We start from the raw sequence: 12,293 nt of genomic DNA on the forward strand, positions 1-12,293 counted from the left end.
GTTTGTGACACAGAAAACTCTTTAAGCTTGACGAAGCTGGCTAAATCATTCATCTTGCTTCGTACCACAGCCCTCAGGTATCCTGTAGACAAAAAACCAGCTTTCATAACTTCTATAATTAACATTTTAATGACACAAATAATTGCTTATGTGTTGAAAAGCAGTTTCCACGCTTTATAAGGTAGCAATATTTTAGCCCACATCAGTGTTTTGGTGTTCCAGCTGTTGGAGCCTTTTAACTGAGTCCTGCCCAATCGTATCCTTTCTTCACTATGATGGAAGGCAACAACATTTAAAGATCCATTCTGCATCCTTTCAGCATTTATTGTCAAAGTACAGATCTGTGGTCCACAGAAACCAGAAGACACGTTCACATGTGCATCGCCAGTTAGCCAGTCTGCCCTGAGCAGGTGTTCACTCTATTCGTTGTGTGCCTGCCAGTTGATATTAATGAAGGTCTTTGTGTCCATGCGGTCGACGTAGAGGACGCCGTCCAGGTGGTCCATCTCGTGCTGGACGATCCGGGCCGACCAGCCACTAGCCTGCCACGTTACAGCTTCGCCATTTTCATTGAGACCTGCAGGGTGAGAAGACAGAAGCCCGAGACAAAGGCACACCTTACAAATGTGGACACTCTTAAATGAGACGTGTCACTGTTGAGCTTTAAGCATGCGTACCAGACACTTCCACAGACAGGTAGCGGGGAACCGTGGCAGAGAAGCCCGAGATGCTCTCACAGGCCTCCTGAAACAGCACCGTCCGACCATCCAGCACCCTCAGCTGTGGGTTCACAAAGATCCTTAGGGGCTGGACGGAGAGACCGCGGACCTCCCTCGTGGCAGGCGCGCTCTCTTCAAACATTTTTTGGGGATATTCCAGAGCCAGGATCCGGAGTGGCACGCCAATTTGAGGCGCACTCAGTCCCACGCACTCAAGCTTCCTCATTACTGCCACCATAGTTTTAATGACACGCTGGATCTCAGGTCCTGTTACAGCTGAAGGGTCCACAGCAGCTGCATGTGAACGCAGCACCGGGTCTCCTACCTGACACACATGGCTGTACGGAGGACTGGGGGGGGATATGATCTTGCGTTTGACGTACTGCAGGTAGGAGCGCACTTTGACGTTGCTGGATAAGGAGCGTCTACAGGGTGAGGTGTGTGGAAGACGGGTGGAAGCTGCTGCCATCAGGCTCAGGGCTCCGGAGCGATGGCCTTTAGATGCATGCAGTCTGAGCCCGGTCCAGGAGAGCTGGAGCAGAGACACTGAGGACGTGTTCATGGTGGGACTGAGACAAAGAGACAAAAGGAGGCCATTTAGGTCGGTCAGAGAAAGCAAAGACATCTTTTGACACTTTGTTGACTTCCATCAGTAAGAAGGTTTAAAATACTGCTCATTCTTCTTTTAAGAGGTCACCACAGATCATCACATCTGCCACCGCATCTCTAGCATCCCCATGCCTGTTTTTGCTAGTGCCACCATCTTCAAACCATACAGCAAAACTCAATTTCCCAAGTCGCACCTGTGTTTCCGAACCAAAACAAAGATGGCGGACACCAGCTAACACGAGAGGGCCGCAACTTGGAATTTTAAAAAAATATTTTTAAGTGTTTAGTGGACACCCTTTTTATTTTAATGACTACAACTAACACGTCCGGTAAGTCTTATGGCTTTCTATATTTTCAAGCATCGCCGTTTGATGCAGAGAGCTCGATGGTTAGCTCTGTCATTGAAATATAAGCTTATACCCAAGAGCTACAAACTGCTGCTAGCATTACCAGCCACCCTTGAACTTGTTTATATCGCCGCGTGATTTCTTACATCACGCTCTTTAATATTACCCTCAGCACACATCAATTAGAGAAACACCTGTTTAGCGTTAAGTCAGACACCACCTAGCGGTTTGTCCAGGTGCAACGAAACATGCGCGCCAGTTCAAGAGCGACCGTGAGCTGTTGAAGCTAGGTCGTTAGCATGTTGATGTAACAATGAATAAAAATAAAAAGTCAGATAACTGTCAGCACTGACTGAGCGCAACAAAAACGAAGCCTTGCAGCTTCCCGTTACCTCATAGAACCGTCTGAGCTCCGCTGTGGATTAGACAAGACCGCATAGTTTGGAGGGTGAAGTCAGGGCAGAGACATTCACGGCTCCGGTAAAGTTCTTCCTGGTCAACCACGCTTTCACAATAAAAGTCCATGTGCTTACCTATGTAATAGAGCAGCCCTTTTTTGTCATTGTGCATGTACAACGAAATATGGGCCAATTATGGCCAATAGAAAAGGCACACATGGGTGAACAAAGTGCTCAAAAGTAGTGCAAAGGACTTGATCTAAGTATACAGTGCATGTGTGAGTGAGTTACTCAGACCGTGGCTCGGATCAGATGATTGCATCACGTAAACATGTTTTGTAATAAAAACAAACAAATAGAATCAATAGACACATTTATTGGCTGCATAGATATTAATTATCATAGGAAATTAAATCTTGATGACTGATTTTGAGCAATTTTTATACAGTTAACTAGTTAGTTCAAATTTAATAACGTATAAACTTATTGAAGAAAGATGGGAACACCATAATATTCATCAGTTTATATCTCTATATATCCATATACTGCTTTAACATTTATTTCTCCTTTTTATTTCATATTGTACTGTGTTCAACTTTACAGCAGATTCATCTCAAACTGGTAAATGTCTGTTAGGCCTTTAAAGCCTGAACCATTAAATAGTTGACAAATAATAATGATACTTTTTATTTTAGAATCGAGTTGAATTGAATCTTCTCACAATTTAAAAAACTTGTAGTTGAGTTTTAACCCTTTAAAGCCAAGCATATCGTATTTGATACATGTGTTTTTGTGAGTTTTTGAGACTTCTACATCATCAGCGTGACTTTTTTTACCCTCAAAAAGTGATATAAATTGCATGACACATTTTTAATTCCTAAATTGCAAACATATGGCTAATGTAGCAAATGTGATACAAATTAAAACTCATATATGCAGATTAAAATGTGATATATTTTTAGATATATTAGTCTAAAGGTTCAACAAACACTCCATTATCAAAAAACGAAAGATTTCTGGCTGTTATTTTATGGTTCAGGTTTTAAAAGGTTACCTGGTATCATGTTTGCTGAATCTTTGTGCAATCTATTAGTTTTTCGAGGAGGGAAAAAATAACACCGATGACGAAGTCTGAAAAACTCAAACATGAAGCAAATTTGACACACTTGGTGTTACAGAGAGAGACGGGGTTTCTTGCTTCCTAAGCTTTTATTTTGAAATGCTAAATAAAGGCATGCAAAGGAAGTTATTTGCAACATTTTTTAAAAAAAAAAAAGCCGGGGATGTTCAGATGCGTGACATCCTCAACTTGCCGGTACATGTCCAGCTGTGGTGGTTCGGGGGTTTAAGGAGGTGCAGCGGGCTGATGCTCTCCTCCGTCTCCCTCCACACAGCCCGCGGAGCTGAGCCATGGACGGAGGGGAGCTGCGGGCTGGACGCATGCAGAGCTTCTCTAAGCTGCCTGTGTGGATCATAGAGCATGTCTGGACTCACAAGATGATGGATATACAACAAGGTTGGTTCTGGGGATTTTAATAAAAAGTTTTAACACAACAAAAACTTTATTGAACTCCTTTGTCTGAGTGTTTTTTATACTGATGTAGAAGAAACATATACATGAAACTTGCAAAGCTAATCTCAAACAGCAGAGATAAAGAAAGTCTTAGAAACAAAAGTATTCATGCCTTTGCGTTTGCTTGTGACATGCTGGCTTCATTTTGTGTGCTCACAGTTTTGGACCTGTCCAGCTGGCCAGATGTGGACTCCCAACCTCTGAGTCTGGAAGACTCGTGGAGGCTGCGCGTCGTCTCTGCTCAGGTCTATTCCATCATAAAGAGCAGGGACCTGGAGCACTTTGAGAGGGTGATAGGGTTTCTGGAAACCACGTACCGACTTCTACCCAGACTGATTCCTGCCATCAAACACATGAAGATCATGTTTGGCCTCAAGACCACGGTAGGGAAATAAGTAGTGGTCCAGTAAGCATGTACAGGAATGTCAAATGGGGTTGTTTCTTCGTGAACGTTCACCTCCTGGTGGTTCCTGTGTCTCCTTCCAGGTCATTATGTGGATGCTCAAAGAGGGCCGGGGAATGGTTGACACCGTGTCAAAAATTGGCCAGTTCTTCCCGAGCAAACTCCCCGAGTACCAAGACCAGTGTGTAAGTGACCTGCCCTGCACCGGAACTAACTGGAAGCCACTGTTGAACTGGTGGAGACCAAAACTGAGTTAAAAGTACCTGCCTTATATTATGCATAACTCACCGAACAGCTCCGAACCACTGGGGCACAAAGCCTCCGGGGGTGTCCTGTTGGGTCTGAGTGGGTTACAGGATCGGACTTGTCCTGGCATGTCCAGTCGGAGGCTTTGTTATGTTCATGAGCTTGTGTGTGCTGCTGCTGTCTTGTCCTGCTGAGGGAGGCTGCTACCTTTGAGCAGTGTTGTTGTCCGTTGGAGTGTGTTTTGTCCGCTGCGGTGTTTGGTTGGGTGGTAAAACATGTCGAGACCGAGGTTTCCCAGCAGAACTCAGCACTGGAACACAGTGATGGCTGTTGTTCACCTCACCTGTCAATGATTTTATTATTGTGGCTGATTGAGCTCTCATAAATGTCTCATACATGTTGCATCGATTGTTTCCTTTAAATGAACCCCTTAGACATCAGGAAGAAAGATAGATGGATGGATACTTTTTGATCCCACATAGAAAATGATTGTGTTACAGCAGGATTAAGAATATAAATGATACATTTTTATAATAAATATTCAAGAAAGGTAAAGGAAAAGTTCAGACACCAGACAGGAAGCATCAAGCTCTGGATGTCTTCCATAGTTTGTGGGGGGGTTTTCCTGCCTCCCTCCACTCACCCCCCAACCGGTTGCTCAGATGGCCGCCCCTCCCTCAGTCTGTGAGGCTGGCTCTGCTGGAGTTTTCCTTCCCACTGTCGCCAAGTGCTCATACTGGGTTGTTTGACTGATGGAGCTTTCTCTGTATGTTTTCCTGACAACATAAAGTGTTGTGAGGCGACTGCTGTTGCGATTTGGCGCTATATAAATAAAACTGAATCGAACTATTTGTTAGTTTTTGCCTCCTCACAGATGGCACACTGGTGGTGTGCTGTCATAGACTGTATATAATAGATGTACTTCATCGCTGTGACCTCACCCGTTCTTTCTCCTTCAGTCCTCTTTCTGAAGCCTCGAGCGAGGCACTTTTATTCTGTGAATAAAGTAAATCGTTCATAACATTTTGTGTTGTTGCATATTGAAAAATGTGATAGCATACCTGGAATTGGCTTTTGGGAACAGTTACAGTTGCCTGCATGAAAAACTTTACTTATATCAACAGGTGATTCTATGTGTTCTGGTGTTTTTTGCACAGAGCCAACGAGAAATGTTCCTCATGAGGAAGAACCACCTGGACTTTAGGACTCTGGCGCAAACACTTGCTATGGACAAAGACAAACTTGAACATTACATTAAGGTAAATCTCCTGTAAGTGATTATGAGACAGATCCAGAATATTCTATATACATTTCAGTCCCAATATATTCATGGCCTACGTGATTCATGCACATTCAGCACATTTCTAAATCATACAGTTTGGGATTTGTTGGATAAAGGCATTGCAGTTTCCCCAAAGTTATGCTTTGAGACACAGTGCTGTTCACAATAATCAGTCGGGTTTGATCAAACCTCGAATGTTTGGAATTATCATAAAGGCAACCCTGCATGTATTTGTACAACTAGATTTCTTAGTAGAGAAAAACTCATCCCAGCTGGGCCAAAAATGAAGCGGTCCTAACTGTGGCCAGCAGGGTGCGCTGCAGAGCTACGATGTACAAAATCTTTCCGTGAGCTGCAGAGTCGTAGGGCTGCCAACCTGAAAAAGTGATCAAGCGTGGAGGAACAGTAATGTGCTAGAACTTTGGACATTGGCTGCTCGTTCTCAGTCCTCGCACCACTTCCAGAGGAATGTTTTTTTTTTACACTTAGCTTGAATCATTCAAGCAGTTTGACAGACATAAAATCATATTTTTGCACCAACAAAGTGATTCCCAAACACGTCTTTCATGATTGCATGCTCAGTCATCCAGGTAAAGAAATCCCAAAAAGTTGATTCTGCCCATCTGGACGTAGAAACGGAGTGTGGCTCAAGACTTTTGCACTTATTATGCTGAATTTCATGGGATGATGCCTTTTGTCTGTCTTGCAGAATGACATGGACGAGCAGTATGGGGAACGGTATGCCCAGAAAGTCGAGGACAGGCTGCTGCATTATCTCCATGAGCTGGATGCTGTGTTACAAGGAGATACCTACATTGATAAGGTGTGTGTGTGTGTGTGTGTGTGTGTGTGTGTGTGTGTGTGTGTGTGTGTGCAGGGTTTAAAGATGCGTTTGTAAAAATGAGAGTTTGAATGTAGATAAACTGTCCCGTTGGCTCTACAGCGACCTCATGTGGTCAAAAACTCCACAAGTTTCCTTTAAGATTGTTGATGAGGGAAATGAAGACGAGCAGAAATGCCAGCAGTGAGAATGTCTCGCTGTGATAACTGAACATTTGTGCTTCACTAGATCCTGAAGAAACAGAGCCCTGTGACTGAAGAGGAGAAGCTACTTTTAGAGGTGATAAGCTCTGACTCCACCACCATAGCTGCGACCCTGAAGAAGCTGCTGCACTGCGGTAAGAAACAGCTCAACACGAAAAGTTCACCTCAAGTTTACATCATAAAAAGATAATAACTTTATATTTTATTTTATTTTAGGGTAGATTTCTTTAGCTTTGAGTCGTGGCTTTTACCATTTCTGCTGTTTCTTTTTATTTATGTAATTTTCTCCTTTTAAACTGTATATTTTTACTGTTAGGACACAAGCAGGATTAGATCTTTGTGTGAAATTATGAATATCCACTGTTATCAGTATCAAGCGTGTCGCTGTTTTCTTTCTTTAGATGCTGCTTCCTGTCGTCAGTCGTCGATATCTCGGTCGCCTCAACTCTTTAAGTCGGCTTTAAGCCAAACTAATCCAGATGTTCATCCAGAGGAGGCTCCTCGCGACGTGTCCGAAGACGGCTTCAGTTTTTCGGACAGGAGCTCAGACGTTAGAGGACATCAGCAACCAGAGGAGGAAGATGAGGTGAACAAGAGAGCGGAGGAAGAGGGCAGTCAGGGAAGCAGCACAAGTGTTCAGGAGGCGGCCCCCACCCCTCAGTTCTGCTCCAAACACCAGCGATGGGTGAAGAGCATCCTGCGGGGATGCTCGGAGGAGCTTCTCCTTCAGCCGAACGTTTCCTCATCTCCCCTGCTCTTCCCGTCGTCGTCTTCTACTTCTTCATCGCAGGACCTCACACCATCTGACCTCATCCCCTGTCCATCCGATCAGCCACCTTCGCAGACCCCCAGCCCTCCTCGGGCAGCAGTCCAAGCATCCAGAACAGCAAAACCCAAATACAGGCGCAGCTCCGGGTCACTCGGATCCTCAGGCGACACCTCACAAGCACAAATTCTGCCTCAGGCCTCGTCTGCTCGGGGCTCTCCGCTGCCTGCTCTGCTGTCACCGGTGGTCCGACTGGTGAACATCGGCTCCTTCGGGACGAGCTGTAAACACCAGCAAGCATCACCAAAGCAGCTTCTTCTGGCAGCTTCTTCCAGTTCGGAGATGCTAAGTTCTCCACACCATCACACCTCAGGAAACGTAAAAGACAAAAACAGTTCATCTCGCTCTGCCTGGTGTCAAACCCCGACTGAACAGAGAAAGCTCAGACGGGTCTGCAGTACCAACAGACACAAGGAGGATTTGGAGGCATTTGCTCAAACCCCCCAGCAGCTTGTTCAGGACCCAAGTACCTCTCAGATGGGTGTTCCAGCCACAGCCAGTGACATCAGTGTCTCTGGACCTCCTCAGACAGGTGCTCAGTCAGAGAGTTTGTTCTCCGCCTGTGCTGCCAATCAAATCACACCATCTTCCAAGTCATCTAAAAAAGTCGTCCCTCGGAGCTCTCTTCGCCATCGTCAGCCACAAAAGAACAGCAGACCTCGATCAGGAACCGCCCGGCGCTCCTCACGCTCCTCCTCTGCCGCAGGCAGGGACAAAACCAGCCGAGGCCTCAGAGCTCAGCTGAGGCTATCGCTGCCCAGTCAGGGTGTGCTGCTGCACTCCAAGCTGCTACAACCCTACGTGAGTCTTACCAGGCTGAGCTCTGAGCAGTGTCACCTATCGACCCGAAGGAAAGCCTCAGCCGGGCCGGAAGAGCCCGTGGAGCAAGGCAGCGACGGCGAGGAAAGGAGGATGCAAGAGGAGGAAGACTCTTCCTTCGATGTGAACGCTCTTTACTCCACTGATTCCTCAAGCAGTGACGGAGAGGAGTCACCTGACCGTGACCCTGATTATAGACCTCACATCAAAAAGAAAAGACTTCTGTTAGAGTATGAAAATGCGAGAGTGCTCAGTCACGGTGACAGCAGTTGAACTAATTTCTCCTACTCGAGTTTTTAGAGTATTTTTAGATGCCGCGTGAAGATACAGCCATCAGTGCTCTCTAATGATCTGTCTGTTCTTGTGAGCCAACACGGTTCCTCTACGCTAACTGAATGTAGATGTGCAAAACACAGAACATAGAATTGTTTTAAATAGATTTGTCTCCCTATTAAAATGTGAAGAAGGTAGCACTCAAACACGTTCAACTGAAAGGAAAGAAAAGCTTCTTGTAAACGTTTGTATGGTGCAGCTTTATTGTAGCAGGTGTGTATCGAGTGTTCGGGTTTATCATAACAGGTCTCTGATTATATAATTGAGAATAAACAACACAGAGGGGATCGTTGTGTTTTCGTAATGTGTTTTGTTTGGCTCCGTCGGCAGGTCCAACGTTTCAGGACTTTTACCCCACCTGGAAGTCCAGACCGAGGTAAATGTTTCTGATTATATAATTTCCATTTGCACAGCTAACTTTTGGCTTCCTGTTTTCACTTCACACGACATAAAAACAAGGACACGCTTTTTTTTTAACCCCCTATTAAATTTAAAGTTTTTCTCAAAACGTTCTCCAAGTGGGGAACCAGCTTCTTATAGAAAGCACACATCACTTCTATTTGCACCAGTGCAAACCTTTTCACTGAGCCACAGCACTGCTGTGTAACGATGTGCTCTAACTCTGATGGTCAAAGCTGTAAAATCAAGTTACACCTGAGGGTTATCTTCAGTTTACACACAGTATAAAAGCTCAGGAAGCTTTGAGCTGATGCACAGGAAGGGACTGTGAGGCTGCAGACTAAGAGAAGATAGCGCAGACTGGAAGCTCGTCCGTTTGTTCAGATGAGGTGAAACTAGAGCTCTTTGGCCACAGAGACGCTGCTTATGTTTGGAGGAAGAACAGAGAAGCGTACAACCCAGTTGTATTCCCAGTTCTCATCTGGTTCCTAACACCTCTTTATTTTTATGTTGTATTTTTGTTTAAGCTATGACACCAGTCTGTCCAGGGCTAACACACACAGACGGACAATCGCACTCACATTCACACACACAATTAACCTAACCCCACTAACGGCATGACTCTGGACTCTCTGGGTACTCCCACAGAGGAACATGTCACCTCCACACAGAAAGGTCCTGCGTGGGGTTCAAAACCAGGATTTTGTTGCTGCGAGGCAACAGTGCAAACCACTGCAGGATGATGACAGAGCGACTAAAACAGATGAATATTTGCTGGTTGGTGGTGTCGTGTGGCTTTAACAGTATTACTGCTGAGCTGTGCTGTAGTGCTTTTGGTTATATCGCCTGGCGTCACTGCCAGCACTGCTTCTAGTTGGTTTTCCTCTCCGTACTCCAAGGACCAATCACTGGTAGTCGTGTATACTTTTCCTCTGCAGGACATCTACAAGTCACGGGTCAGCACCGAGGTCAACCATCGTCCCACCCACTCTGTTTGCAGATGCGTATTTACACAGGTCTATTGGAGGGAACAGTAAATAAGCGCAGCGTCATGGTGGGGGTAAAATGAGGACGTTGTTAACTAGCTTAACTCATCCTGGCCTTGAATGATGGAGCCAGGATAAAAAGATAAACAGAGCAAACAGCTAGTGCAGTGTTACCTGGAACTGCTACTTTCTTCTGTGGTTTTTGAGTCGTCTCCTTTTGCACATTTGTGCTCGTATATCTCAAAAACCATTAACGATGAAAGCCTGAAATGATCACGGACTTGCTTTATTTTGCATTTTTGTGAAATATAATTAAACGCCATTCAGAAATTGTCAGTAACTATCTTTTGCAATGTGATTTTTTTTATTCGTTTGTGCTTGAATACAGGTCTTTGCAGGACAGGATACAAAGGAAGATGAGATGTACGTCACGTGATGAACTCGGACCCTGTGATGTGGTTTAACCACAGTTTGTGTGCAGCTAAACGCCGCCCCCAGAGGCTTTTTAACCTGTAAAATCAGAACCTGCAAAGCTAACAGGTTGCAGATGTCAGACGTGCTTCTTTCTTCCTTGTGTTTTCTGTATGGAGATGAAGGCCAACACAGACACAGAGTTTACTGACATCAGTGATGTGGAGAAGCACAGGAAGGGGATGAGTAGGCTCTACTTCCTAAGGAAGTTAAGATCCTTCAGTGTGTGCACCAAAATGATGAGAGCTGGTACCCTCCACCCTGTGGTGGAGAGGACGTGACAGTGTTGTTCCATGACGGATACTGGACATACTGGACATACTGGACAGGCAGCAGAGCTCCTTTTCAAACAGACCGGTTCAGTTTTGCTGCCTCAAACACAGAGACAGAAAACATTCACGCCTCATGCTGCCACCTTCTATAATCCAATATATCTGCCACAGAGATCAGCATGTGACCTGTTACCACCTACAACACAATCTAAATCACATCGAGGTGACAGTAACCGTTATTCACCATTACAAACAAAGCGGAGTTATTATGATGATGATGATTTCAGCTACTGTCAGTGCGTCCTGTTTTATTTTCATTTTGCTGCGTGTGTCTGATGTAAGTCCCAGAGACGGTCATTTCTGAGCTTTCCCATAAGACCTTAAGTCCTTTCTTTCATTGTTGTTGTTGCTTCTTTAATCATCTTTTAACTTTCTGAGCTTTTGCTGATGTTAAAATAAAGCGACTCATATGAAGCACTCACATCAGTCTATTGGCTGATATCACCAGATGCTGGTGCATCCCTGCTGAAAATGAATTTAGTAATTCTTCTTTATTTAAATAAGGATTATGGTCTCGGCTATTCTTCTTGGCCTTCTGTTGATCGACAGCCACACGAAACTTTGCAAGGTGACACAAGAAGCCAAAATATCTGGTTAGTAACTCTTTCTCTTATTTGCTCAAACAATATTTTTTATGGTTATCTGTGAGTTAAAGGGATTAACAAGAAACAGGGTTTTATAAATGTTTACAAGTATAGATTTATCTGGCTCTTGTATTTCTAATAAGACACATTTCCTCACATAGATAGAAATTAAACAGGGAAAACAGTTTTTTTTCTGGCTGTTTGTGCCAATAAACACAGTTTTAGTTTTTTAGCATTTTGAGGCAGGACATTTGAAGAACTTGCCAACTTTGCAAACCTTTTTTTTTACTAACACATCGAGTTCGTTCAGATTAGGAGGCAGGATTTTGCAGGATCTCCCCAAAAGCATGAAACAAAAACAAGAGAAACAGAAGTCACACAATAACATTGAAAAGGCATTCTTCAGTCTTCCTGCTGAGACTTTAAAGTATTCTATTATTTGTAAATTGTGTTTACCTCACAGTATAAAACACCTTGAGTAAACTGTTCTTGTCATTTGTTGCTATACAAATAAAACTGATTTGAATTGAACTGAAAATAAAAGGCAGCCACTGTAGCTTTCATTGGTTAGTGAAGTCCTGCTATGAAACCTCCTGCTGAGTGCTTCTGCCACTGTCATGTTAGCTTTCCTTCTCATTCAGATGCCACAGAAAAATCTTATTTACAAATTAACGTCATGGTCCCCTCAATAAAACTCGTTTGCTACAGCTGCTTCTGTCAGACGCCACTCAGATGCCCATAGCTCCATATGGAGGAGATCACCACCACAAAAACAATCCACCCTCTGTGAAAGGACAAAACCATCCACAGCACAGCAGCAGATTAAAGATGGGGCAGAGGCTGTTGCTTTTTTGTAAACAGGAGTCACTCCCTGCTGGTCAGTGGGCAGAACGCTGGCTTCACCTCTCAGACCTGAAAGCTA

At 44.4% G+C, this 12,293-nt stretch overlaps 2 protein-coding genes across 3 annotated transcripts; one reads left to right on the forward strand and one right to left on the reverse strand.

Annotated features, from left to right (window-relative positions):
* Positions 1–110: 110 nt before the first annotated feature.
* On the reverse strand, positions 111–2,213 carry pdf (peptide deformylase, mitochondrial). Its single transcript, XM_085414974.1, has 3 exons — positions 2,068–2,213; positions 678–1,288; positions 111–577 (listed from the first exon to the last, which is right to left on the reverse strand). The coding sequence occupies exons 1-3, from the start codon at positions 2,070–2,072 to the stop codon at positions 420–422; spliced, it is 774 nt and encodes a 257-aa protein (XP_085271100.1). The 5' UTR covers positions 2,073–2,213; the 3' UTR covers positions 111–419.
* LOC146666840 (uncharacterized) lies at positions 1,316–11,866 on the forward strand. Of its 2 annotated transcripts, XM_085414969.1 has the most exons (9): positions 1,316–1,657; positions 3,468–3,589; positions 3,806–4,029; positions 4,133–4,234; positions 5,453–5,554; positions 6,287–6,400; positions 6,647–6,755; positions 7,023–8,975; positions 10,373–11,861. In XM_085414969.1, exons 2-8 carry the CDS (start codon positions 3,484–3,486, stop codon positions 8,537–8,539), a joined length of 2,274 nt encoding a protein of 757 aa, XP_085271095.1. In that variant the 5' UTR covers positions 1,316–1,657; positions 3,468–3,483; the 3' UTR covers positions 8,540–8,975; positions 10,373–11,861. The 2 variants fall into 2 exon arrangements, with proteins under 2 accessions (XP_085271095.1, XP_085271096.1); XM_085414970.1 differs by lacking the exon at positions 1,316–1,657 and having other exon boundaries at positions 3,481–3,589; positions 10,373–11,866.
* Positions 11,867–12,293: the final 427 nt, after the last annotated feature.

This window comes from Rhamphochromis longiceps, linkage group LG7, assembly GCF_057381845.1.
Source record: "Rhamphochromis longiceps isolate RC_006_pf linkage group LG7, R_longiceps_female_GT1.1, whole genome shotgun sequence".
Lineage (NCBI taxonomy): Eukaryota > Metazoa > Chordata > Actinopteri > Cichliformes > Cichlidae > Rhamphochromis > Rhamphochromis longiceps.